General features: G+C 40.1%; 1 protein-coding gene across 1 annotated transcript in view; it reads right to left on the reverse strand.

Annotated features, from left to right (window-relative positions):
- Positions 1-2,217: 2,217 nt before the first annotated feature.
- The window catches only part of LOC128638774 (uncharacterized), a 142,252-nt gene continuing 118,311 nt past the window's right edge, over positions 2,218-26,158 (reverse strand). The window contains exons 8-13 of the mRNA XM_053690911.1: positions 23,108-25,776; positions 5,740-5,840; positions 5,220-5,324; positions 4,838-4,964; positions 4,202-4,315; positions 2,218-3,799 (exon numbers count right to left, since the gene is read on the reverse strand). Coding sequence (XP_053546886.1) covers positions 2,439-3,799; positions 4,202-4,315; positions 4,838-4,964; positions 5,220-5,324; positions 5,740-5,840; positions 23,108-25,776 — 4,477 coding nt within the window. The 3' untranslated portion in view covers positions 2,218-2,438. The remainder of the gene's footprint in view (positions 3,800-4,201; positions 4,316-4,837; positions 4,965-5,219; positions 5,325-5,739; positions 5,841-23,107; positions 25,777-26,158) is intronic.

Below are 26,158 nucleotides of genomic sequence, written 5' to 3' on the forward strand. Positions count from 1 at the left end.
TATAGTACAATTTCCTAATATTGCTTTTTAGTATATTTGTAAGAAAATGCCAGGTGGGTATTTTGTTTATCAGAATAACAAGTGCAAAATCTCTGTGTAATGAAACTAATTGAAAATTAAAAAAAAAAGTTGTAAACTATGACTACATCATCAACAATAAGTTCCTAAGACAAAATTGAAGGATCCCTGAAGTTCAAACCATCACTGCAATATTAGATCCTCTAATACGACTGCTAATTTATTACCAAATAGTACTGTTACCCAGTTTTATCTGATCCCTTATGTATATATTTTTTTCTAGGGTAGAGGATACTTTTTTTTCCCCCCCAAAGGCATGTAAGGTCTCTTTGCTCCTAAAACCATTTGCGCAGTATCCCACAATGAAAGCATAAAAGTCTATTACACAGACCAAACTGGTCCAAATATGCTGGATATAAAAGTGCACACACCCAGGACAGCTCCTCCTTTACAGGCCAAGTTATGCTTAAAACCTCAGAACTGGAACAGAAACATAGGGCATTATATCCAATATATGCCAGTAAGTAAATAAAATGGCCACACTCTCAAGATAAGAAGCAGTGGGCGCTATTATTATATGATGGAAATTTGCAGTCCTCCAGGTAAGTTAACCCACCACATCTGGCTCACAATGATACGTCAGAAGAACCTCCCCATATAATGTACTTCCAAAAAAGAAATCATTGGCAGGGGAAATGGTATAAAAGCAAGTCTTAAAGTGAATTAAAAGGCAAAAAATAGAGCTAAGATTTCTTAGCCAAGGTTGTGTTCATTTCCTATTGGATATATACATTTTTGCTTAATTATGATGTTACATATGGTGCCTATGCTCTTGAAAAAGCTGGGCCGTTCAACCGGCGAAGCGTGTTGAGTTTTCTGTCCAATACAAGCTTCCATAGGAGGCTTGGTGAGACTGACGTTGGTGATATCCCGTGTGCCGTAAGCCGAGAGCTGAACATTGAACTCTTAGGCATATCCTGAATACGGATGCTCACTGTTCAGATGCTGACCACCTCTCGCTACACAAAGACTTGTGATTTGGGGCTTGTTTGTTTTGCACGTCTAGTAATTGTGTATTTAAAACTATTTGTTTTTATATTATTAAAATACTACCTTGAATCGAGGATTGCACTGTCTCCCTTTTCTTTTGTAGCTACCTGTCTGTCTGCCTGTGGAGGAGGAACCAACGGACTTGTGCACAGATTCAGTGGTATAAACGACTTTTGAGGGATTTCGTCCATTTCAAGGAACATTTTGTATGTAATTAATTAGCGTTGCTTATTTTTGTTGTTTTAATCTGCCTATGGTATGTTAACTTGAATTGCTTATTCATTAAAAACAATGGCCAGATCACTGCTCTTGTCTCAAGCAATCAAAGAGCTAAAAGGCATTCTGCTAAAACCCTTGTTGACCGGTTTTGTCCAGCCCTGTATTATAAAATCCCTTAATGGGACATACAACTATTGAAATGTTTAATTATCCATCTATTATCTAAATATCCTTGCAAACTTCACTTAAAATGAGTACAACTGAATTCTGTAAAAGCTTTACAAGCTTTTGGAAATCTCAAACCATCCCCACAATCCAGATGTGGATTGCACATATGGATAACATACTAACATTAGAGAGAAAAAGGCTATTTTAGAACCAATAAACTAGACATGTTTTATATCAAATTCCATTGGGAGACTAGTAAACAGAATTTAGGAAATACATTAACCCTTAATCCTGACAGGACTTTAGTTAGTTAGGACAACTGGTAGCTTCTGCCATAACTGAAACTCCTCTGCTGTCTACCACCTTCCTCTATAACAACCTGCTTCTTATCTTACTCTTTATCTTCTTTCCTATCTCATTTAGAAATAGTGAACACCTTTATATACCTACAAATACAACAATAATTTGTTGTCTCTATTTATGATGTGACGTCTGCCAGTGATATTATGTTAAACAATATTTTCTTGATGTGATCAGTATAGCTTGTATTTGTTTTGATTGTAATATTACTATTAACAGTACAATTCTAGACTTTTATATTGTATATTTAAAAAGCCTGTTTTTGTACTCCTTATTTTCACAATAAAGTTTATAAAAATTAAACGAAAAAAAGAAAACATTTTTAGGCAGCTAAATACTACACATTTAAAACAATTACTTTAACTAACACAACCGTTGAAAAAAAAAAAACACACACAAATGTAAAATTTTATCTTATTGTGTTAATTTATACAGCAGATACATATTTTACACAACTGAAACCAGTAGCACTTTTTTTAAAGTTTCTGAAGAATTCTACTTCTGAAATGCAATCCGATAAATTTTACAATGAAAAAAAAATCCCACATTTATTTATATCATTACTTTTCTTCTGCATTTAAATATGTACAATAATCAATTGCTGGACATAAAACTTCCTACATTCAGGACGTTTTATCTCCAACAATTTCCAATTGTACACAGTTAAATGTTTTACTTTGATTATGAGTTTTCTGATGCCTAATAAGGTTCGCCTGACGATTAAAATATTTTCCACATTCCAAACAAAAAAATGGTTTCTCTTCACTGTGAATTCTCTGGTGTGTAATGAGGTTTGATCGCCAGGTAAAACATTTGCCACATTCAGAACATGAATATGGTTTCTCTCCTGTATGAATTTTCTGATGTTTACTGAGTGACTGTTGCAGGCTAAAGCATTTGCCACATTTAGAACATGAAAAAGGTCTTTCTCCTGTATGGGTTTTATGATGTTTGATAAGTGATTGCTGCAGGCTAAATAATTTTCCACATTCACAACATGAAAATGGTTTTTCTCCTGTATGGATTCTATAATGTTTAATAAGGCTTGTTTGCCGGGTAAACCGTTTCCCACATTCGGAACATATAAAAGGTTTATCTACTGAATGAGTCCTCTCATGTGAGGTGAGTGACTGTTGCAGGTTAAAACATTTCCCACATTCGGAACATAAAAATATTTTTTCACCACTATGATAATTTTTCTGATGTGTAATAAGCGATTGTTTCCAGGTAAAACATTTGCCACATTCAGAACATGAAAATGGTTTCTCTCCAGTGTGAATTTTCTCATGTGTAATAAGCGACTGTTGTTGACTAAAACATTTCCCACATTCGGAACATGAAAATGTTTTTTCAACAGTATGACTTATCTGATGTCTAATAAAGGATTGTTTCCAAGTAAAACATTTTCCACATTCAGAACATGAAAACAGATTTCCCTCTATATGAGTTTTCTCATGAGTAATAAGGGAATGTTGCTGGCTAAAAGATTTCCCACATTCAGAACATGAAAACGGCTTTACACCAGTATGCGTTTTCTGATGCGTAATAAGGGAGTGCTTCCAGGTAAAACATTCCCCACACTTTGAACATGAAAATTTTTTCTCTCCTGTATGAATTTTTTCATGTGTAATAAGTGATTGTTGCAGGCTAAAACATTTTCCACATTCAGAACATGAAAATGGCTTTTCACCAGTATGAGTTATTTGATGTCTAATAAACGATTGTTTCCAGGTAAAACTCTTCTCACATTGTAAACATGAAAATGGTTTCTCTCCTGTGTGAGTCCGCTTATGCCTAAGAAGGTCTGATTGCTGGATAAAACATTTCCCACATTCAGAACATGAAATCGATTTTTCTCCTGTTTGACTCTTATGATGCTGAGAGAGACTATCAGCAGACAATGTTTTATTTTGTTTCATACATTTCTTGTTAACAGTAACAGCATTCTTATGTTTTCCTGGTGTATCCCAGCTCACAAATTCATCTGTTGGAAAGAAAATATGGGGAAATTATACAAGTTTTAAAAAAATATATACATACAATTAAGCTGAGCAGCTATAAATGAATGTTTCAGATATAATCAAACATATTTCAACAATGAACCCATTGAGCAGTAGTCAATTGGTGGTGCTCTGAGGCTTTTATTCTCCACAATTATCCACTCTGATCTGCACAAACACACAATGTATGTAAAAATGTCTTCTGTTTAACTATATGTATTCTGACCATCTTCACATTTACTTGAAATCTACCAATATGCTGAATAAAAAAAACATACATTATAAACTGTTTCCCCACTTAACAGTTTGAACACAATGTCACTGAAAAAAACAGCAACAATCATAAAACATTTAATTTATATACAAATGTAGGTACCATTACTCACCTTTGTTGGTGTTCAAGAACATTTCCTTGTGACTTATCTTTCGACCCCAGCATAGATAAGGATCTTCCCCTTGCTCGATCTTTGAGACAACTGAAGGCTTTATTTGAATATGTCCTATAATAAATAATATGCAATTGGTAATACTTAATTTGTAGTTTCATCACCTGGCAAACCACATGGCTCGTATCATTCAATGGCATTACAGAAGCGACCCTAAGCAGTGAGTTGACCAATGTTGGTTACCAACTAAAGAAATACCCACACATATTTTTTAACCTACTAACTAAAATGACCCTCACAGTGTGGAATTAAATCTTAGTTTGGCACCTGGTGTATCTACTATACCCCCTCCCCTTGACAATCCTTCTAGCCAATCCAAATTCCACTTTCTATTCTCTTCATAGGCTGGGTAAGGTAAACAATAGAGACTAATGGGAACTAGCTGCTGATTGGTGGCTATGCGCATATGCCTCATGTCATTAGCTTACCAGATGTGTTCAGCTAGCTCCCAGTAGTGCATTGCCCCCCCCCATTTGCAGTGGTTAAACACAGTTATATACAAGAGCTAGTGCAATAATACAATCTCTAACATATTATTGGTATCTATACTTAAGAGTAATAAAAATACATTCTTACCTAGAAACCTGAGAGTCTGGTAATTCTCCAACATCACATCCTTATAAAGCTCCTTTTGCTCTTCATGTAAACAGCACCACTCATCTTTAGAGAAGTAAACTGCAACATCGTCAAATTCCATTTGTTCCTCAAAATTAAAAAATAAATAATAAATCAGCCAATATATAATCACAACCTAGAATTAACTAAAGCGTTTTAAAAAAAAGATGCCAATTCAAATGATAAAACCCAACAAAGTGAAAATAAGCTCTAACTGATCATTCTGACAACAATCTTGTACTATTCACATGTTCCATCAGTTCACTCCCTATGGAATGTTGCTGTGTTTCTGTTTTTTATAAATGCTATAATCACACACCACAGCGTAACTTATTTCCCTTACCTCCCCAGTCATGTAGGCCTCTGAGATACGATTTCTCACTTCTCTGTAATCTTCTTGTTCATCAAAAGTGAAAAAGTCAGATACTCCAAGAGACTGATTATGGTTCTGCAATGAATGTGTAGTTAATTTTAGCTCATCATTGACAAAAACCTAAAAACAGAGAGTCTAAACTGGGAAATAACATACAGAGTGTCTCATCTACAAAACAGAGAGTCTAAACTGGGAAATAACATACAGAGTGTCTCATCTACAAAACAGAGAGTCTAAACTGGGAAATAACATACAGTCTACAGGAGAGCTACAAAATCAAAGACTTCCAATGTGAAACAGTATTTACACTATGTACCTGCAGTAATATTAATGAGTCGTTTATTTACAATACAATATATTAGTTTAATTACTTAAAAACAATTAAAAACACAAACAGTTTAAAATCCATTCTATATTTCTTTTTATTGTAGGCACCACTAAAAGAACACTAAATCCCTCTAATCATGAGTGCCGCCATTATAAAACTTACGTTACACTGCAGGTGTCTGAAGGAGAGTTGCTGCACATGCGCAAAACAGGTCAGCAGTGGAATGTAGTGACAGATAGATTTCAACATGATGGCACCCATGTCTAGAGGGAGGCAGGGAATAAACTTAATTCTATGCTTATAAAATGTGTTTAGTGTTTAATGTCCCTTTAATCAGGCAAACAAGCTAACTATATATATATATATTTGTTTTAAAAGATACAAACCATATATATATATGATAAATATACCCCCAAGTCTGAAGTTTATATTTGTAACACTCAGTATGTGAATTTTATTTTAAATACAGGAAAAAAATATTGATTTTTTTAATCCCATTTGTCGCTTAATCGAAAAAATAATCGTCCGATTACTCAATAGTGAAAATATTCGTTAGTTTCTGCCCTAATATATATATAAAATAATCGTCCGATTACTTAATAATGAAAATATTCGTTAGTTTCTGCCCTAATATATATATATATATATATATATATATATATATATATATATATATATATATATTAGGGCAGAAACTAAAGAATATTTTCATTATTGAGTAATCGGACGATTCTTTTTTCGATTAAGCGACAAATGGGATTAAAAAAATCAATATTTTTTTCCTGTATTTAAAATAAAATTCACATACTGAGTGTTACAAATATAAACTTCAGACTTGGGGGTATATTTATCATAGTGCGAGCGGACATGATACAATGTAGCATATCATGTCCTCCGCAAATCGATAAATGCCGAAAGCATATGCTGTCAGCATTTATCATTGCACAAGCAGTTCTTATGAACTGCTTGTGGAATGCCACACCCTGCAGATTCGTGGCCAATCGGTCACTAGCAGGGGGTGTCAATCAACCCGATTGTATTTGATCGGGTTGATTTCTGTCCGCGGCATCAAAGCAGTCGGGCAAGTTATGGAGCAGCGATCTTTAGACCGCTGCTTCATAACTTCTGCTTCCGGCGAGCCTAAAAGCTTGCACGGAAACAGGGGCATCAAGCTCCATACGGAGCTTCATAAATCGGCCCCTAAAACTTTACATTAAAACAATTGTTTTTCCAATTTTTAAGCAGCAGAGCACATTTTTATAATTAAGCAAAATAACCACTACATTTTTTAAAAGAGGTAGAACTAGAAAGAGGTAGACGATCACTGTTTATAACATTCTGTTATTCACTCTTCCAGAAACTTTGCATTGAAATGCAAAAATGACAACATGTCCACATGCTCCTAGCAGAGGCTGGCTCGCTTTTTGCAGCTATTTTGCCTGCAGCAGAGAAGAAGAACTCAGATGGTGTTGAGATGTCTGAGATGCATAAGTAAGGTTTAACCAGTTTTTCCAAGGTGGGATATTTATCTTTGTTAGCACATACAATGCAAAGTGTTTTCCTCCAATAAAGTAAGCCTGGACTTCAGTAAAAAATAGCTAGTCTGCTCTTAAAAACAGAATTTATGCTTACCTGATAAATTACTTTCTCCAACGGTGTGTCCGGTCCACGGCGTCATCCTTACTTGTGGGAATATCTCTTCCCCAACAGGAAATGGCAAAGAGTCCCAGCAAAGCTGGCCATATAGTCCCTCCTAGGCTCCGCCCACCCCAGTCATTCGACCGACGGACAGGAGGAAAATATATAGGAGAAACCATATGGTACCGTGGTGACTGTAGTTAGAGAAAATATTTCATCAGACCTGATTAAAAAACCAGGGCGGGCCGTGGACCGGACACACCGTTGGAGAAATTAATTTATCAGGTAAGCATAAATTCTGTTTTCTCCAACATTGGTGTGTCCGGTCCACGGCGTCATCCTTACTTGTGGGAACCAATACCAAAGCTTTAGGACACGGATGAAGGGAGGGAGCAAATCAGGTCACCTAAACGGAAGGCACCACGGCTTGCAAAACCTTTCTCCCAAAAATAGCCTCCGAAGAAGCAAAAGTATCAAATTTGTAAAATTTGGAAAAAGTGTGCAGTGAAGACCAAGTCGCTGCCTTACATATCTGGTCAACAGAAGCCTCGTTCTTGAAGGCCCATGTGGAAGCTACAGCCCTAGTGGAGTGAGCTGTAATTCTTTCAGGAGGCTGCCGTCCGGCAGTCTCGTAAGCCAATCGGATGATGCTTTTAAGCCAAAAGGAAAGAGAGGTAGAAGTCGCTTTTTGACCTCTCCTCTTACCAGAATAGACAACAAACAAAGAAGATGTTTGTCTGAAATCTTTTGTAGCCTCTAAATAGAATTTTAGAGCACGGACTACGTCCAAATTGTGTAACAAACGTTCCTTCTTTGAAACTGGATTCGGACATAAAGAAGGAACAACTATCTCCTGGTTAATATTCTTGTTAGAAACAACCTTTGGAAGAAAACCAGGCTTAGTACGCAAAACCACCTTATCTGCATGGAACACCAGATAAGGCGGAGAACACTGCAAAGCAGATAACTCAGAAACTCTTCTAGCAGAATAAATAGCAACTAAAAACAAAACTTTCCAAGATAGTAACTTAATATCTATGGAATGTAAAGGTTCAAACGGAACCCCTTGAAGAACTGAAAGAACTAGATTTAGACTCCAGGGAAGAGTCAAAGGTCTGTAAACAGGCTTGATCCTAACCAGAGCCTGAACAAATGCTTGAACATCTGGCACAGCTGCCAGTCTTTTGTGTAGTAAGACAGATAAAGCAGAGATCTGTCCCTTTAGAGAACTTGCAGATAATCCTTTCTCCAAACCTTCTTGTAGAAAGGAGAGAATCTTAGGGATTTTTATCCTTTGGATTCACACCAACAGATATATTTTTTCCATATCTTATGGTAAATCTTGCTAGTTACTGGTTTTCTGGACTGAACCAGAGTATCTATCACAGAATCTGAAAACCCACGCTTTGAAAGAATCAAGCGTTCAATCTCCAAGCCGTCAGCTGGAGAGAGACCAGATTTGGATGTTCGAATGGACCCTGAACAAGAAGGTCCTGTCTCAAAGGTAGCTTCCATGGTGGAACCGATGACATATTCACCAGGTCTGCATACCAAGTCCTGCGTGGCCACGCAGGAGCTATCAAGATCACCGAGGCCCTCTCCTGTTTGATCCTGGATACCAGCCTGGGAATGAGAGGAAACGGTGGAAACACATAAGCTAGGTTGAAGGTCCAAGGTGCTACTAGTGCATCTACTAGAGTCGCCTTGGGATCCCTGGATCTGGACCCGTAACACGGAACCTTGAAGTTCTGACGAGACGCCATCAGATCCATGTCTGGAATGCCCCATAATTGAGTCAGTTGGGCAAAGATCTCCGGATGGAGTTCCCACTCCCCCGGATGGAAAGTCTGACGACTCCGATAATCCGCTTCCCAGTTTTCCACACCTGGGATGTGGATCGCAGATAGATGGCAGGAGTGTTCCTCCGCCCATTGTATTATTTTGGTCACTTCTTTCATCGCCAGGGAACTCCTTGTTCCCCCCTGATGATTGATATACGCAACAGTCGTCATGTTGTCTGATTGGAATCTTATGAATCTGGCCTTTGCTAGTTGAGGCCAAGCCCTGAGAGCATTGAAAATCGCTCTTAGTTCCAGAATGTTTATCGGGAGAAGAGACTCTTCCCGAGACCATAGTCCCTGAGTCTTCAGGGATTCCCAGACCGCGCCCCAGCCCACTAGACTGGCGTCGGTCGTGACAATGACCCACTCTGGTCTGCGGAAGCTCATTCCCTTGGATAGATGGTCCAGGGTCAGCCACCAACGGAGTGAATCTCTGGTCTTCTGATCTACTTGAATCATTGGAGACAAGTCTGTATAGTCCCCATTCCACTGTTTGAGCATGCATAGTTGTAATGGTCTTAGATGAATTCGTGCAAAAGGAACTATGTCCATTGCTGCAACCATCAACCCTACTACTTCCATGCACTGAGCTATGGAAGGACGTGGAACAGAATGAAGAACTTGACAAGCGCTTAGAAGCTTTGATTTTCTGACCTCTGTCAGAAAAATCCTCATTTCTAAGGAATCTATTATTGTTCCCAAGAAGGGAACTCTTGTTGACGGAGACAGAGAACTTTTTTCTAGGTTCACCTTCCATCCGTGCGATCTGAGAAAGGCCAGAACAATGTCTGTATGAGCCTTTGCTTTTGACAGGGACGACGCTTGTATTAGAATGTCGTCCAGGTATGGTACTACTGCAATGCCCCTCGGCCTTAGAACCGCTAGAAGGGACCCGAGTACCTTTGTGAAAATCCTTGGAGCAGTGGCTAACCCGAATGGGAGGGCCACAAACTGGTAATGTTTGTCCAGAAAGGCGAACCTTAGGAACTGATTATGTTCTTTGTGGATAGGAATATGTAGGTACGCATCCTTTAGATCCACGGTAGTCATAAATTGACCTTCCTGGATAGTGGGTAGAATCGTTTGAATGGTTTCCATTTTGAACGATGGTACCCTGAGAAATTTGTTTAGGATCTTCCAAAATTGGTCTGAATGTTCCCTCTTTTTTGGGAACTACGAACAGATTTGAATAAAATCCCATTCCCTGTTCTTTTATTGGGACAGGGTGTATCACTCCCATTTTTAACAGGTCTTCTACACAATGTAAGAACGCCTGTCTCTTTATTTGGTTTAAGGATAAGTGAGACATGTGGAACCTTCCCCTTGGGGGTAGTTCCCTGAATTCCAGAAGATAACCCTGAGAAACTATTTCTAGTGCCCAGGGATCCTGAACATCTCTTGCCCAAGCCTGAGCAAAGAGAGAGAGTCTGCCCCCTACTAGATCCGGTCCCGGATCGGGGGCTACTCCTTCATGCTGTCTTGTTAGCAGCAGCAGGCTTCTTGACCTGCTTACCCTTGTTCCAGCCCTGCATAGGTTTCCAGGCTGGTTTGGGCTGTGAGGCATTACCCTCTTGCTTAGAGGATGCAGAATTCGAGGCCGGTCCGTTCCTGAAATTGCGAAAGGAACGAAAATTAGACTTATTCTTGGCCTTGAACGGCCTATCTTGTGGAAGGGCGTGGCCCTTTCCCCCACGCCCTGGTCCGAAGAGAGTTTTACCTTTGATAGGGATGTTAAGCAATTTTGTCTTGGATGATACATCCGCTGACCAAGACTTTAGCCAAAGCGCTCTACGCGCCACAATTGCAAACCCTGAATTTTTCGCCGCTAATTTTGCTAATTGCAAGGCAGCATCTAAAATAAAAGAGTTAGCCAACTTAAGTGCGTGAACTCTGAATAAAATCCCATTCCCTGTTCTTTTATTGGGACAGGGTGTATCACTCCCATTTTTAACAGGTCTTCTACACAATGTAAGAACGCCTGTCTCTTTATTTGGTTTAAGGATAAGTGAGACATGTGGAACCTTCCCCTTGGGGGTAGTTCCCTGAATTCCAGAAGATAACCCTGAGAAACTATTTCTAGTGCCCAGGGATCCTGAACATCTCTTGCCCAAGCCTGAGCAAAGAGAGAGAGTCTGCCCCCTACTAGATCCGGTCCCGGATCGGGGGCTACTCCTTCATGCTGTCTTGTTAGCAGCAGCAGGCTTCTTGACCTGCTTACCCTTGTTCCAGCCCTGCATAGGTTTCCAGGCTGGTTTGGGCTGTGAGGCATTACCCTCTTGCTTAGAGGATGCAGAATTCGAGGCCGGTCCGTTCCTGAAATTGCGAAAGGAACGAAAATTAGACTTATTCTTGGCCTTGAACGGCCTATCTTGTGGAAGGGCGTGGCCCTTTCCCCCACGCCCTGGTCCGAAGAGAGTTTTACCTTTGAAAGGGATGTTAAGCAATTTTGTCTTGGATGATACATCCGCTGACCAAGACTTTAGCCAAAGCGCTCTACGCGCCACAATTGCAAACCCTGAATTTTTCGCCGCTAATTTTGCTAATTGCAAGGCAGCATCTAAAATAAAAGAGTTAGCCAACTTAAGTGCGTGAACTCTGTCCATAACCTCCTCATATGGAGTCTCTCTACCGAGCAACTTTTCTAGTTCCTCGAACCAGAACCACGCTGCAGTAGTGACAGGAACAATGCACGAAATGGGTTGTAGAAGGTAACCTTGCTGTACAAAAATCTTTTTAAGCAAACCTTCCAATTTTTTATCCATAGGATCTTTGAAAGCACAACTATCCTCGATAGGAATAGTAGTGCGCTTGTTTAAAGTAGAAACTGCCCCCTCGACCTTAGGGACTGTCTGCCATAAGTCCTTTCTGGGGTCGACCATAGGAAATAATTTCTTAAATATAGGAGGGGGAACAAAAGGTATGCCGGGCTTCTCCCACTCCTTATTCACTATGTCCGCCACCCGCTTGGGTATAGGAAAAGCGTCGGGGTGCACCGGAACCTCTAGGAACTTGTCCATTTTGCATAATTTCTCTGGAATGACCAAGTTGTCACAATCATCCAGAGTAGATAACACCTCCTTAAGCAGTGCGCGGAGATGTTCTAATTTAAATTTAAATGTCACAACATCAGGTTCAGCTTGTTGAGAAATTTTTCCTGAATCTGAAATTTCCCCATCTGACAAAACCTCCCTCATAGCCACTTCAGATTGGTGTGAGGGTATGACAGAACAATTATCATCAGCGCCCTCCTGCTCTTCAGTGTTTAAGACAGAGCAATCGCGCTTTCTCTGATATGCAGGCATTTTGGATAAAATATTTGCTATGGAGTTATCCATTACAGCCGTCAATTGTTGCATGGTAATAAGCATTGGCGCGCTAGATGTACTAGGGGCCTCCTGCGTGGGCAAAACTGGTGTAGACACAGTAGGAGATGATGTAGTATCATGTCTACTCCCCTCATCTGAGGAATCATCTTGGGCAATTTCAATATCTGTGGCAGTACTGTCCTTACTTTGTTTGGACGCTATGGCACAATTATCATACAAATTTAAATGGGGAGACACATTGGCTTTCATACATATAGAACATAGCTTATCCGAAGGCACAGACATGTTAAACAGGCTTAAACTTGTTAATAAAGCACAAAAACCGTTTTAAAACAAAACCGTTACTGTCTCTTTAAATTTTAAACAGAAACACTTTATTACTGAATATGTGAAAAAACTATGAAGGAATTGTTCAAAAATTACCAAAATTTCACCACAGTGTCTTAAAGCATTAAGAGTATTGCTCAGAGCTTTAACCCTTAAAATAACGGAACCGGAGCCGTTTACAAATTTAACCCCTATACAGTCCCAGCTACAGCTTTTGCTGAGATCTAACCAAGCCCAGAGGGGAATACGATACCAAATGACGCCTTCTAGAAACTTTTCCAGCTATTTTCAGGTCCTCACACATGCATCTGCATGTCTTGCTCTCAAAAACAACTGCGCAGTAATGGCGCGAAAATGAGGCTCAGCCTACAACTGGGAAGGCCCTCCCTGACTGGAAAAGGTGTCTAACATAGTGCCTGCCGTTAAAAAACGTTCCCCAAGCTTATAAATGTGAAATATCATCATAAACATGTATAAAATGCCCAAATAAAGCAATCGATTTAGCCCATAAAAGTGTCTACCAGTTTTATAGCCCATATTAAGCCCTTTATTCTGTTTGAGACTAAGAAAATGGCTTACCTACCCCCATGAGGGGAAAAAATGACAGCCTTCCAGCATTACACAGTCTTGTTATAATTATGGCTAGTCATACCTTAAGCAGAAAAGTCTGCTAACTGTTTCCCCCAACTGAAGTTACTTCATCTCAACAGTCCTATGTGGAAACAGCAATCGATTTTAGTTACTGTCTGCTAAAATCATCTTCCTCTCACAAACAGAAATCTTCATCTTTTTCTGTTTCAGAGTAAATAGTACATACCAGCACTATTTTAAAATAACAAACACTTGATAGAAGAATAAAAAACTACATTTAAACACCAAAAACTCTTAACCATCTCCGTGGAGATGTTGCCTGTGCAACGGCAAAGAGAATGACTGGGGTGGGCGGAGCCTAGGAGGGACTATATGGCCAGCTTTGCTGGGACTCTTTGTCATTTCCTGTTGGGGAAGAGATATTCCCACAAGTAAGGATGACGCCGTGGACCGGACACACCAATGTTGGAGAAATGACAAGTATATACTTAAAAAAACCAATTAAATAAAGTAAAAAGTTTTAAGGAGTATATATCAATAACAGGGCAAAGTCTTACACACTTATCTATACAGTACATATAATCAGCAATAGCAAGCAATCAGCTAATAATTGTGCAAACGGATAATAGTGAACATCAATTCAAATAACTCCCATCAATCTAGGGTTAGGTGTAAATAACAAGCTCTGCACTATAACATGCAAAGCATTGTCCAAAATCACCTGATTTAATACAAACAATCCAAATGATGACTGCTATTATTTCTGGGTTGTACATAAGCCAGGAGTAGTTGTAAACGTATACTGTCCTGAAACCCTGAAAATTAAACGTCTGTAGACGTCCTTTAGGCTAAGGAAATAACCATTAAATACAATACCATGGGCAGGAATTCATTGGAGTGAAGCAGCAGGTGCTGTGTGCAAACCGACTAATCGCAGACCAACTAATCGATGATGAGATTCGTTGACAACTATTTTCATAATCGATGATATCGATTAGTTGTTGCAGCTCTAATATATATATATATATATATATATATATATATATTTAGAGTAGTATTGTAGTATATGCACTCTCACCAACACACTGCAACTTGCCAGGGTGCTGTAGCCAGGTATGTAGAAAATGAAAATTGTAGAAAGCACTCACTGGACTGTAGACAGCAGTTTAAATCAAAAATTTATTGTGACGTTTCGGGACCAACAACGTCCCTTCCTCTGACAAACAGCTAGTGAAAAAACAAACATTTATAGACCCATAAAACACTCCCCTTGGTGAACTGCCAATCAAAATGTGCCGTGTGCAAAACAAAAATGAGCCGTGTGCAAAACAGGCATAGATCCCTGTAATTAGGGTAAAGACAATCATAACATGGTGAAAAATATATGAATTGTGTAAATGTATATGAATACATACGTGACTCTGTAAGTGTCAAATGTAAGTGCATCTGATAGCCCCCAAAATATAACTGATCTAATACATGCTAAATGAAATCCGTAGCGCACATATGATGATAACAAAGACAACAAAAGCCTGATAAGTAGGATATTACATACCCCCTCTCATTGATTGGCTAGACGAATTCGTCATGCATAGCCACGCCTGCATCAACATTACAGGCCTAGTGTATCAATGGAGTGCATTGCATAGAGAATGACAACCAATAATCTGATTGAAGGCTAAAGAGACGCCGACAAGCACGTCACAAGTTATTCATTGAGGCTTTACATACATCCCTCGCATCTGTTCAGCAAGTCTGTAAAAACCACACCAAACCTAACAGTCCAATGTGTCAGGATACACAGCATCCGTGCACCCCGCATCATATGCCCATAGCGTTGCCGTAACTCACAACAACTACTCGGGCGGTTGCCATAGCAACCAATGTAAACAACTCCATGTACAATAGTGGCCGAATATCGCCGCGTCTAAAACAACTGTAACACAGTCAAATACCACAGCACCCGAGGTCCCACCACCTTGTATGTCCTAAAAAATATATAAATAGGGCCAAGACAAGGAATCCACCAGCAAGCTGAGCACATCGCCGTATCCATCAACCAATCGGATTACTGCAACCCCCCATACACCCGACTGAGAGGCTGTCATGAAAACATGTGTATACAAATCAAGACACGATCGTGGTCTCACACTGCCCTATATAAAAACATAAATGGTCTAAAGACTCCAACCTGGCCACATCTCTAGACATACAGATAGGCGGCTGTATCAATCATCATATAAAAATGTCCACACCTACGAAAATGAAAAAAATCTAAAATATAGATTAGTCCTTCACAGGTCCATCTACTATGCACTCCCAAGTGACCACAAACCTATCATAAAATATGCCCAATCTAACAAACGCTAGGTAAATTGTCATAAGAAAACAAGAAAATAATAATAATAAAAAATATATCGATAGAACCTCCCTAACAAATGGCAAAATACCCTAGGGAAAAATATAATCTCAGTGTACATAAAAAGGAGCATGCCACTATACTCATAAGTACATCCCCAAAAAAGAAAAAAGCTTACCACTAACTGACCATCACCACCTGACAGATATAAAAGGGAACATCAAACCATATCGCCAAAATTGCAGATATATACAATCCGTGCTATAAAAAAAACAAACATAATCTACAAAATAACAATAAAAGTATGACCTCATCAGGGATACTCAAAAAAGAGCCTACCCAGATTGGCGGTCCATTGTTTAAGACGTGAACCCAATTGTCAGATTCAGCTGTCTCAATACCTCCTCTCCTAGCCACACCTATTATTTCCTGATTGGTTGCCCCTTCCTTAAATAAGCTGTTCACCTTTCATTCCCTGCTCAGTATTGAAGTTTTCTGCCACAGTGAGGATTGATTGCCAAAATCTCTCCTAATTCTCCTTGAAGAAAGGATTCTCTGAGCCTCCGGTTCTACTACTGAATTACACTGGATTCCTTACTCAGGACACTCTCTCACATTCATGGGGTAAAGTACTTTGTCTAACTTTGCATAATTCTCCTCCTTGCCTCTTGCCGCAGCTGCAACCTTCTCTCTTACGCTTGTGCCTGTCAGCAAGATTCAACGCTGCTCCCAAAACCACCGGACGTCACTTCCGGTTTCTCCGGTTTCAAACTTACTTCACTCAGACGCCACCGAAGGGATTGCTGCTAGCTCTCCACACTTTACTTTGCTCCAAGGTACTTTCTACTTGTTTATGCAAATACCATATCTACCTCAGGCACTATATTGCTACATGTTCGCTAAGCACATACCGTAACCTTTGTTCTGGCTCTTTCCTGCTATCTGCATATTTTCTCTGTGAATCTGCCTGTTTTGAAATCTCTATCTGTCTCCGCATATGCTGTTGTTATCTGAGTGTGATAATAACAGTTGTAGTCCACAATATCCAGTACCATTCTGTATGAACTTACCATACTTGATATAGTATATCTAATCACTACACTGAAGGAAGCCTTTCCAGCGATAAGGGTTTTCATACAGTTTCGTGATACATACATACATTTATTTAGTATTCTGCAGTTGTGTTCCAGTCCTACTTTTATAGACTGAGTCTGATATATATTGTTTCTAACATAATACTGAGCCTAAAAAAAAAAATTATGGAACCAGCAGACTTACGTCAAATAGTATATAATCTTTCTCAAAAGGTTGAGCAGCTTGCACAAGGCCTGCATGACTTACAAATTGAGAATGCTGCTCTAAGGAAAGTAATTACTGAATCTATTGCCATAAAGGGTAACCAGTCTGAAAATGTAATTGAGCCTCAAGTGTCCCTGCCTGATCTTTTTTGTGGTAATAGAAAAGCATACAGGCAGTTTAAAAATGCCTGTCTGTTACTCTTCTCTTTGAAACCTAGGACTTACCCCACTGAGAGAGTGAAAGTCCTCACTACTATCTCCTTTCTCAGGGGGGATCCGAGGAACTGGGCTGATAAATTTATAGAGAATCAGGATCCCATTTTAACATCTCTTGTGGATTTCTTTACCAGTATGGATCAGATGTTTCAGGACACAGACCTTCAGCTTACTGCTGAGATGAGTCTGAGGAGTCTCAAACAAGGAAAGAGACCTGTGGAAGATTATATCACAGACTTCAAACAGTTCTCCACAGATGCTCTCTGGACCCCTGTTGCCCTTCGTAACCAATTCCGGTTAGGGCTTTCAGAGTCATTAAAAGACGAATTCGCCAGAATCGAACTACCTACAACCCTTGAAGCTTTCATGAAGACGGCTATTCAGATAGACCGCCGACTACGTGAAAGAAAGGCTGAAAAATATGCCTCTGATATTAAACCTAAACCCTTTTATTCTTCCACGGCCTCCGCCTCTCTTTCTCCTACAAAACCCTGTGTAGAACCCATGGAAATTGGTTTCCTCAGAGGTCCCCTCTCCCAGGAAGAGAAGCAACGCAGACGCATAAGGAATTTATGCATGTATTGCGCTAGTTCAAATCACGGCGTTCAGGAATGTTCACTACTCTTAAAGAATAAAAAATGTAAGTCCACTTATTTGTATACCTCACTACATTCACCTGAACAACCGCCTTACTGTACTATGTCTGTCTCTCTACAGCTGGAGCAAAGTCATCTGAGGATCAGTGACGCCATTATTGACTCTGGTGCTTCAGGGAACTATATAGACCATGATTTTTGTATCAAGAAGAACATACCTCTTGTCAAGAAAACCACCCCCATACCTATCAGAGTCATAGACGGTTCACTTATGTTCTCTGGTCCAGTAACTCATCAGACTACACCTATAATGCTCAATATAGCTGGACATTTTGAACTTCTTTCTTTTGATGTTCTTCCTTCTCCTCATTTTTGTTTAGTTTTGGGTTTGAAGTGGCTTCAACTTCATAATCCCACTATTGTTTGGCACCCTTTTCAAATAAAGTTTTGTTCCACTTATTGCAGAGAAACATGTTTTCCTAGTCCCATTTTGTTACACACTACCAATTACTCTGAAGGCTTACCCTCTCAGTATATCGAATTCAAGGATGTTTTCAGTAAAACGGAAGCAGAGAACCTGCCACCCCATAGGACATATGATTGTCCTATCGATCTCCAACCAGGTGCCCGTATACCTTTTGGACACCTTTACCCTCTAAGCACTCCTGAGTTAGAACAACTTAAAATATATCTCGACGAAAATCTAAAGAAAGGGTTTATTAGGCCATCCACCTCACCAGCTGGCGCTGGGTTTTTCTTTGTTCGTAACAAAGATTCCAGCCTCAGACCAATCATTGATTATCGTGAACTCAACAAATGTACGGTTAAAAACCGCTATCCCTTGCCCCTGATCCCAGAGATGCTTGAGAGGCTTTCTGAAGCAACTGTGTTTACTAAACTTGATCTCAGAGGGGCATACAACCTCATCAGGATTAAGGAAGGTCACGAGTGGCTGACGGCATTCAGGACCAGATACGGTTTGTTTGAATATCTTGTAATGCCGTTTGGTCTTTGCAATGCCCCAGCCACCTTTCAATACTTCATTAATGATGTATTCCGAGATCTTCTAGATATATGTCTTGTCATCTATCTCGACGATATACTCATCTATTCCAGATCCTTGGTAGAACATGTCAGGCATGTCCGTCAGGTCCTTGCACGTCTCAGAGCGCATAAACTCTATGCTAAATTGGAGAAGTGCAATTTCCACACATCTGAAGTATCCTTTCTCGGATATGATATTTCTCCATCTGGTATTCAAATGCAGAAAGAGAAAGTTGAAGCAGTTCTGGATTGGCCTGAACCAAAGAATAAAAAAGACTTGCAACGTTTCCTTGGTTTTTCAAACTACTACAGGAAATTTATTAAAGGGTTCTCTAAAATCGTAAAGCCACTCACACTCTTAACAGGCTCAACAACACCCTTTACATGGGGAACAGATGCTGTACAAGCTTTTCATTATTTGAAATCCAGATTTACCTCTGCACCCATTCTCCAATTTCCTAATCCTTCCTATCAATACACCTTAGAAGTTGACTCTTCCGATTTCGCCATTGGTGCTGTACTCTCACAACAAAAATCTCCTACTGATCCTCTCCATCCAATCTCTTACTTTTCCAAATTAATGACATCTGCTGAACAGAATTACGCCATAGGAGATAAGGAGTTACTGGCCATAAGACGCTCTCTTGAACATTGGAGACATCTCCTTGAAGGCACTTCTCAACCTATTAATATTTATACAGACCACAAGAATCTACAATATTTGCAATCTAACAAGACGTTATCTGCTAGACAGGTACGTTGGAGCCTGTACTTTGACCGCTTCAATTTTGTTATTATCTACAGACCAGCTAATAAAAACATCAAAGCTGATGCCTTATCCCGCATACCTGAAAGACCATCCCATATTCCTACCAGAAAGGACATTGTATCTCCACAATGTTTCATTGGACTGACCACCCCAATCTTAACCGACCTTCGCAACTATTGTAAGCAGCACCCAATTCCTCCTGACCTAGTTTTGAGTAAAGTGCATGGTATCTATTTCCATGGTGACAAATTGTTTATACCTCCTTCCTTAAGGACACAAATTATACGGACCTGTCATGACGTTCCTTTAGCAGGTCACCCAGGTCTTCAACGTACTCTGGACCTCATCTCCCGAACGTATTGGTGGCCACACATGAAATCTACCATTTCAGATCATATTGCCACTTGCGCTGTCTGTGTCACCTGCAAACCGGAAAGAAAACCACCATTTGGACTGCTTATGCCTCTACCAGTCCCCAAGAAGCCGTGGCAACATATTTCCATGGACTTCATTGTTGATTTACCTCCGTCCAAAAATCAAACCACTATCCTTGTGGTCATTGATTTATTTACCAAAATGGCCCATTTCATTCCTTACCATAAACTCCCCACATCCTCTGAAACAGCGACTCTCTTCTTAAACCACATCGTCAAGTTGCATGGGTTTCCCTCTATTTTGACAACGGATAGGGGCACACAATTCACCTCAAGATTCTGGAACAAGCTATGTCAACTGGTCAGTATGGAACATCGTTTTACCACAGCTTTTCATCCCCAAACTAATGGGCAATCGGAAAGGTTAAACCAATGGCTTGAACACTTTCTCAGATGTTATTGTTCTTATCAACAGAACGATTGGATGAAATATCTCTCTATGGCAGAGTTTGCCTACAACAATTTAACCAATGCCTCCACTAAATTATCACCATTTTTCGCAAACTACTCCTATCACCCCACTTTGGCCTTCTCTACACCTGCTTCGTCAGATTCACCTGCGCTGGATGAACTCCACTCCTCTCTCCAGGAGAATTTCAATCTTATTCAGGAGAACATTCGGAAGGCTCAGGAAACTCAGAAACATTACTACGACCTCAGGAGACGTAAACCTCCTGATTACATCGTTGGAGATTTAGTCTGGCTCTCCACCAGAAACTTAAAATTGCAAGTTCCTTCAAAGAAATTGGCTAGTCTTTTCATTGGTCCCTTCACTGTCCAAAAGGTTATCAATGCCAATGCTGTCAGACTAAACCTTCCCAGTTCTCTTAAAATACATCCAACCTTTCACGTTTCCCTGTTGAAACCCTATGTTCCCACAAGGGATGGACAAGTTCTTCTACCTCCAACAACTTTTCCTTTAGCACCAGATGAATACGAAGTTGACTCCATATTGGATTCTAGGATCTCCAAGGGTGTTCTTCAGTACTTGGTCAGGTGGAAAAACTATTCAAGCGATGAGGATTCCTGGGAACCTCTTTCCAATCTAAACTCACCCAGGCTTCTGTCCCTATACCACCGCCGTCATCCTGACCGCCCACGTCCTGCCGCTGTGGAACAGCGTCCTTGAGGAGGGGGTTCTGTCAGATTCAGCTGTCTCAATACCTCCTCTCCTAGCCACACCTATTATTTCCTGATTGGTTGCCCCTTCCTTAAATAAGCTGTTCACCTTTCATTCCCTGCTCAGTATTGAAGTTTTCTGCCACAGTGAGGATTGATTGCCAAAATCTCTCCTAATTCTCCTTGAAGAAAGGATTCTCTGAGCCTCCGGTTCTACTACTGAATTACACTGGATTCCTTACTCAGGACACTCTCTCACATTCATGGGGTAAAGTACTTTGTCTAACTTTGCATAATTCTCCTCCTTGCCTCTTGCCGCAGCTGCAACCTTCTCTCTTACGCTTGTGCCTGTCAGCAAGATTCAACGCTGCTCCCAAAACCACCGGACGTCACTTCCGGTTTCTCCGGTTTCAAACTTACTTCACTCAGACGCCACCGAAGGGATTGCTGCTAGCTCTCCACACTTTACTTTGCTCCAAGGTACTTTCTACTTGTTTATGCAAATACCATATCTACCTCAGGCACTATATTGCTACATGTTCGCTAAGCACATACCGTAACCTTTGTTCTGGCTCTTTCCTGCTATCTGCATATTTTCTCTGTGAATCTGCCTGTTTTGAAATCTCTGTCTCCGCATATGCTGTTGTTATCTGAGTGTGATAATAACAGTTGTAGTCCACAATATCCAGTACCATTCTGTATGAACTTACCATACTTGATATAGTATATCTAATCACTACACTGAAGGAAGCCTTTCCAGCGATAAGGGTTTTCATACAGTTTCGTGATACATACATACATTTATTTAGTATTCTGCAGTTGTGTTCCAGTCCTACTTTTATAGACTGAGTCTGATATATATTGTTTCTAACACCAATATACAGATAATTCCAAAACCCAGACAGTATAGCTCCCCATGCAAAAACAATACATGTCATAAATTAACCACCACCAAATCCTAAAAACAACAAAAACATATGGCACCCACTGTGCTAGTGATATCCAAAACCACCAAATCTCAAAATACCCAAAATCATAAACATCTAACTGTCTGCAGCAGCTACCATACACAGGGCCTTCCGCCACATGTGATAACCAAATTCCATCTCCAACAGGGCGCTTAGTCATCCCACCGCACTATAAAATCAGGACCGTAACTCATGTATAGGAGGCATATCAGAAGCACAGAACCCATAGTGTGTGTGAAATGTGATGTATAACTCTTATAAAAAACAGATTAAAAACAAAATTAAAACAAAACACACCTCATATTTACACATTTAGAAATTGCTAACAACTAATGAGAAATGGAAAAATATGGAAAACAATATACTAAGAAAAGGACTTAGATACTAAATCATGATATCATAATCAGGGTATGGTAAGGCAACCACAAGAGAATAGGATTCGATTGGGCAAAACCAAAGATTATTCGACAATAAAAATTGGACTCTCATTTTCACCATCACTATATAATGCTAAGTGATAGATACAGGATCAAAAGATCAATGGACTCTCATAAGACCTGATCCTTATAAGAAATTCTGCCATCCCGTTTGGATGTTGAGGCCTCTCTGGGCCAGTGTACATAGTTCATGAATCCAACGTGCTTCTTTTTGTAACAGGATCTTGGCTCTGTTTCCTCCTCGTCTTAGCACTGGCACGTGGTCAATGATTCTAAATCGCAGATCGCTCACTGTGTGTCCTGCTTCTAAGAAGTGGCGTGCCACCGGATGTTCAGCCTTCCCAGAGTTTATTGCCGCTCTGATGCTCGACCGATGATTCGCCATTCTCACTCTGGCATCGTCAGTAGTCTTTCCAGTATAGAATTTCCCACAGGGGCAATTCAGAAGATATATAATAAACTGGGTTGTGCACGTCAGGAAATACTTGATCTGATATCTTTTGCGACGATCTGGATGTTGAAATGTCGTGCCAGTGTGCATGCTGTTGCAAGTTACACAACTAATACATTTGTAGCATCCCACTTTTTTCTTCAACCAAGTTTGTTTCTCATTTCTTGAAGAGATATCGGTCTTCATTAGCATATCCCTCAAGCTCTTGCCTCTACGATATGCCAATCTGGGTGCCGACCATTCAGCAAATGGCAATGTAGGATCACTCTGAAGAATTTTCCATTCCTCCTTAACTGCTTGAGCAATCTGATATTGGTCTGGATTATACGTTGTCACAAATGTGAGTTGGAGATTGCTTATAGTATTTTGAATTTGTTGCTTATTTTGAGATGAGAGAGCCAGTTCCAATTGTTTCTCTAGGTTCTTTTTATTATAACCTCGTTGGAGAAATCTTTGTGTCATTTCTGACATTTGTGTCTGCATCAGGTCATCATCGGTATTATATCTTATTACCCTTTGGTATTGTGCTTTCGGAATATTACGTATGAGTGCTGGCTGGTGGCAACTTTTAGCGTGTAGCAGTGTGTTGCGGTCCGTTTTCTTCCTAAACAGTGTAGTACCAAGTCCATTGGAGGTTTTGAAAACTCTGACATCAAGAAAATCGACTGTGGCATTATTCGACGTATGTTGGAATTTGATGGTGCTATCCATCCCATTGAGGGTATGGATCCAATTATTCAGCTCTTGTTCCCCATTTCTCCATATCAGGAACACGTCATCTATGTAACGACAATAAAAAGAAATTGCATCCATTTCATACACCTTCATCTGGATAGATTCATAGTCCGCCATGAACAGATTGGCCAACGAGGGGGCCATATTTGACCCCATCGCGGTCCCTTCCATCTGTAGATAAAAATTGTTCTCAAAACGAAAGAAATTATTTTCCAAGCATATTGTTAGGAGATCTACCATGACCTCCTCAGGAGGCCCCACATATGGACTCTTTCGCAGATGGTTAACTACAGCTGCAATCCCCAGTTTGTGGGGGATTACCGTATACAGGCTGCATACATCCATCGTCACAAGAAGGTCAGTTGGCTGTATGTCATTTAGTTGAATGATGGATCGGATGAAAGCATTAGAATCTTGTGTGTAAGATTTCATTCTCTTGACCATTGGTTGTAAATGAAAATCCAGGAATTCAGCAAGTGGTTGTAGGAGTGATCCCCTCGCCGAGACGATAGGTCTCCCCGGGGGATTGTTGGGATCCTTATGGATCTTCGGTAATGTGTAGATGGTCGGTGCTATTGGATAGTCCCTTTTTAAGAATTTTTGCTCTTGTATGGTAATGCTCCCCATCTCACACCACCTGTCAAGTTTCTCGTCAATGTATCTTTTCAATTGATTCGTTGGATCTGTTTGTAAAATCCTGTAGGTCTTTTGATCTGTTATTTGGCCCAGGAGTTCTGATCGATACTGTTGTAGATCCATCACAACCACCGCCCCACCCTTATCTGCCGGGCGTATTACAATGGTCGTGTCTTCAGTTAGTGACTTCAATGCCTGTCTCTCATCCTTGGTTAAGTTATCCATTCTTCTCCTTTTGGGGATGTTTTTGGAGACTTGACTCAGATAGTTTGTGTATGCGGTAATTGATGGATTCTGTGATCTTGGATCAAATGCCCCAGGAGTACGGAAAGGTGTGATCTCACTGCTGTCCGTCTTGTAGAATTCTTTGAGTCTCAAATTCCTGCCGAATTTTTGTATATCAATGTATGTGTCAAATGAATTAAACTTCGTTGTAGGAACAAAAGATAAACCTTTGTTCAATAGGGAGGTTTCCGATTGTGACAGTGGTCTAGAGCTGATATTAAATACATTGTTCATCTCCTCTGTCTCGGAGGGCGGCGTGACATGCCCCCCCCTTCCTCGTATGTGGCCTGTGCCTCGTCCTAAAAAATGGACCGAGGGAGTATGTGATGAACTATATGGGGTACTAGTATTACTTGCTCCCCTCATGTTGTCCCACTGTTGACCTCTATTCGCCCCTCTGGATCTTGTGGTGATGCCTCTGTATATAGACTCTCCACTTGTTGTTGCCATCTCAGGATCTGAACTGTCGCCAGAGCTGGTGTCCACCGTATTTATGTTTCTTTTTGTGAACCTTCTGTCCCGTCTGGATCTGAAGTTCAGTCTTTCATCGGGAGATAACATCCAGCGGTATACACTCTTATATGTGTAGTCTTGAGTTACTGTTTGAAGCTTCCGGTTTTTAAAGGCAATGAGTTCTTGTTTGTATAACTTGATTTGTAGTGTCAATTTATCAATCCAATCCACAGATTTATCTGCTCTGAGTGTATTGAGTTGTTCAGCTTCAAAATTTTGAATTTCAATTCTCACTTCTTGGAGTAAACGTCCAGCTTCTCTAATCACAAGGAGCATAAGGTCGAAAGAACATTTGTTGAGAATTTTGCACCAATTATTACAAAATTCAGCATTAGATCTCCCAATCGTGGGGATGTTCTTTACCCTAAAGCCCCTTGGTAATAGTCTTTTTTTATGATAATCTGATAAATATATTCCATGGAGGTTTAGATCTATTTCTCGTTGCTTCAATTTCGCCAGGGTGTTATATAGAGACTGGCACGACTCCTCTGTTTGTTGTTCTTCAATGGAGCCAAATCTGATAGCTTCTGCATCTTCATCTGTAAAAGTGAAGATATCTTCATGTCTCTCCTCAGTGTTCTCACTCTGAGACACATTAGATGTTTCCATATTTCCACTGTTTAATTCAGTCATAATAATAGATAATGAGGCACAAATGATGAGAAAAGGGAATAGATATGAGCTAATTCAGCCAAGTTGTGGGTGCACTGTACTGTGGGAGCATAGGTAGAGTAGTATATTAGTATATGCACTCTCACCAACACACTGCAACTTGCCAGGGTGCTGTAGCCAGGTATGTAGAAAATGAAAATTGTAGAAAGCACTCACTGGACTGTAGACAGCAGTTTAAATCAAAAATGTATTGTGACGTTTCGGGACCAACAACGTCCCTTCCTCTGACAAACAGCTAGTGAAAAAACAAACATTTATAGACCCATAAAACACTCCCCTTGGTGAACTGCCAATCAAAATGTGCCGTGTGCAAAACAAAAATGAGC

This window comes from Bombina bombina, chromosome 8 (genome assembly GCF_027579735.1).
Source record: "Bombina bombina isolate aBomBom1 chromosome 8, aBomBom1.pri, whole genome shotgun sequence".
Classification (NCBI taxonomy): domain Eukaryota; kingdom Metazoa; phylum Chordata; class Amphibia; order Anura; family Bombinatoridae; genus Bombina; species Bombina bombina.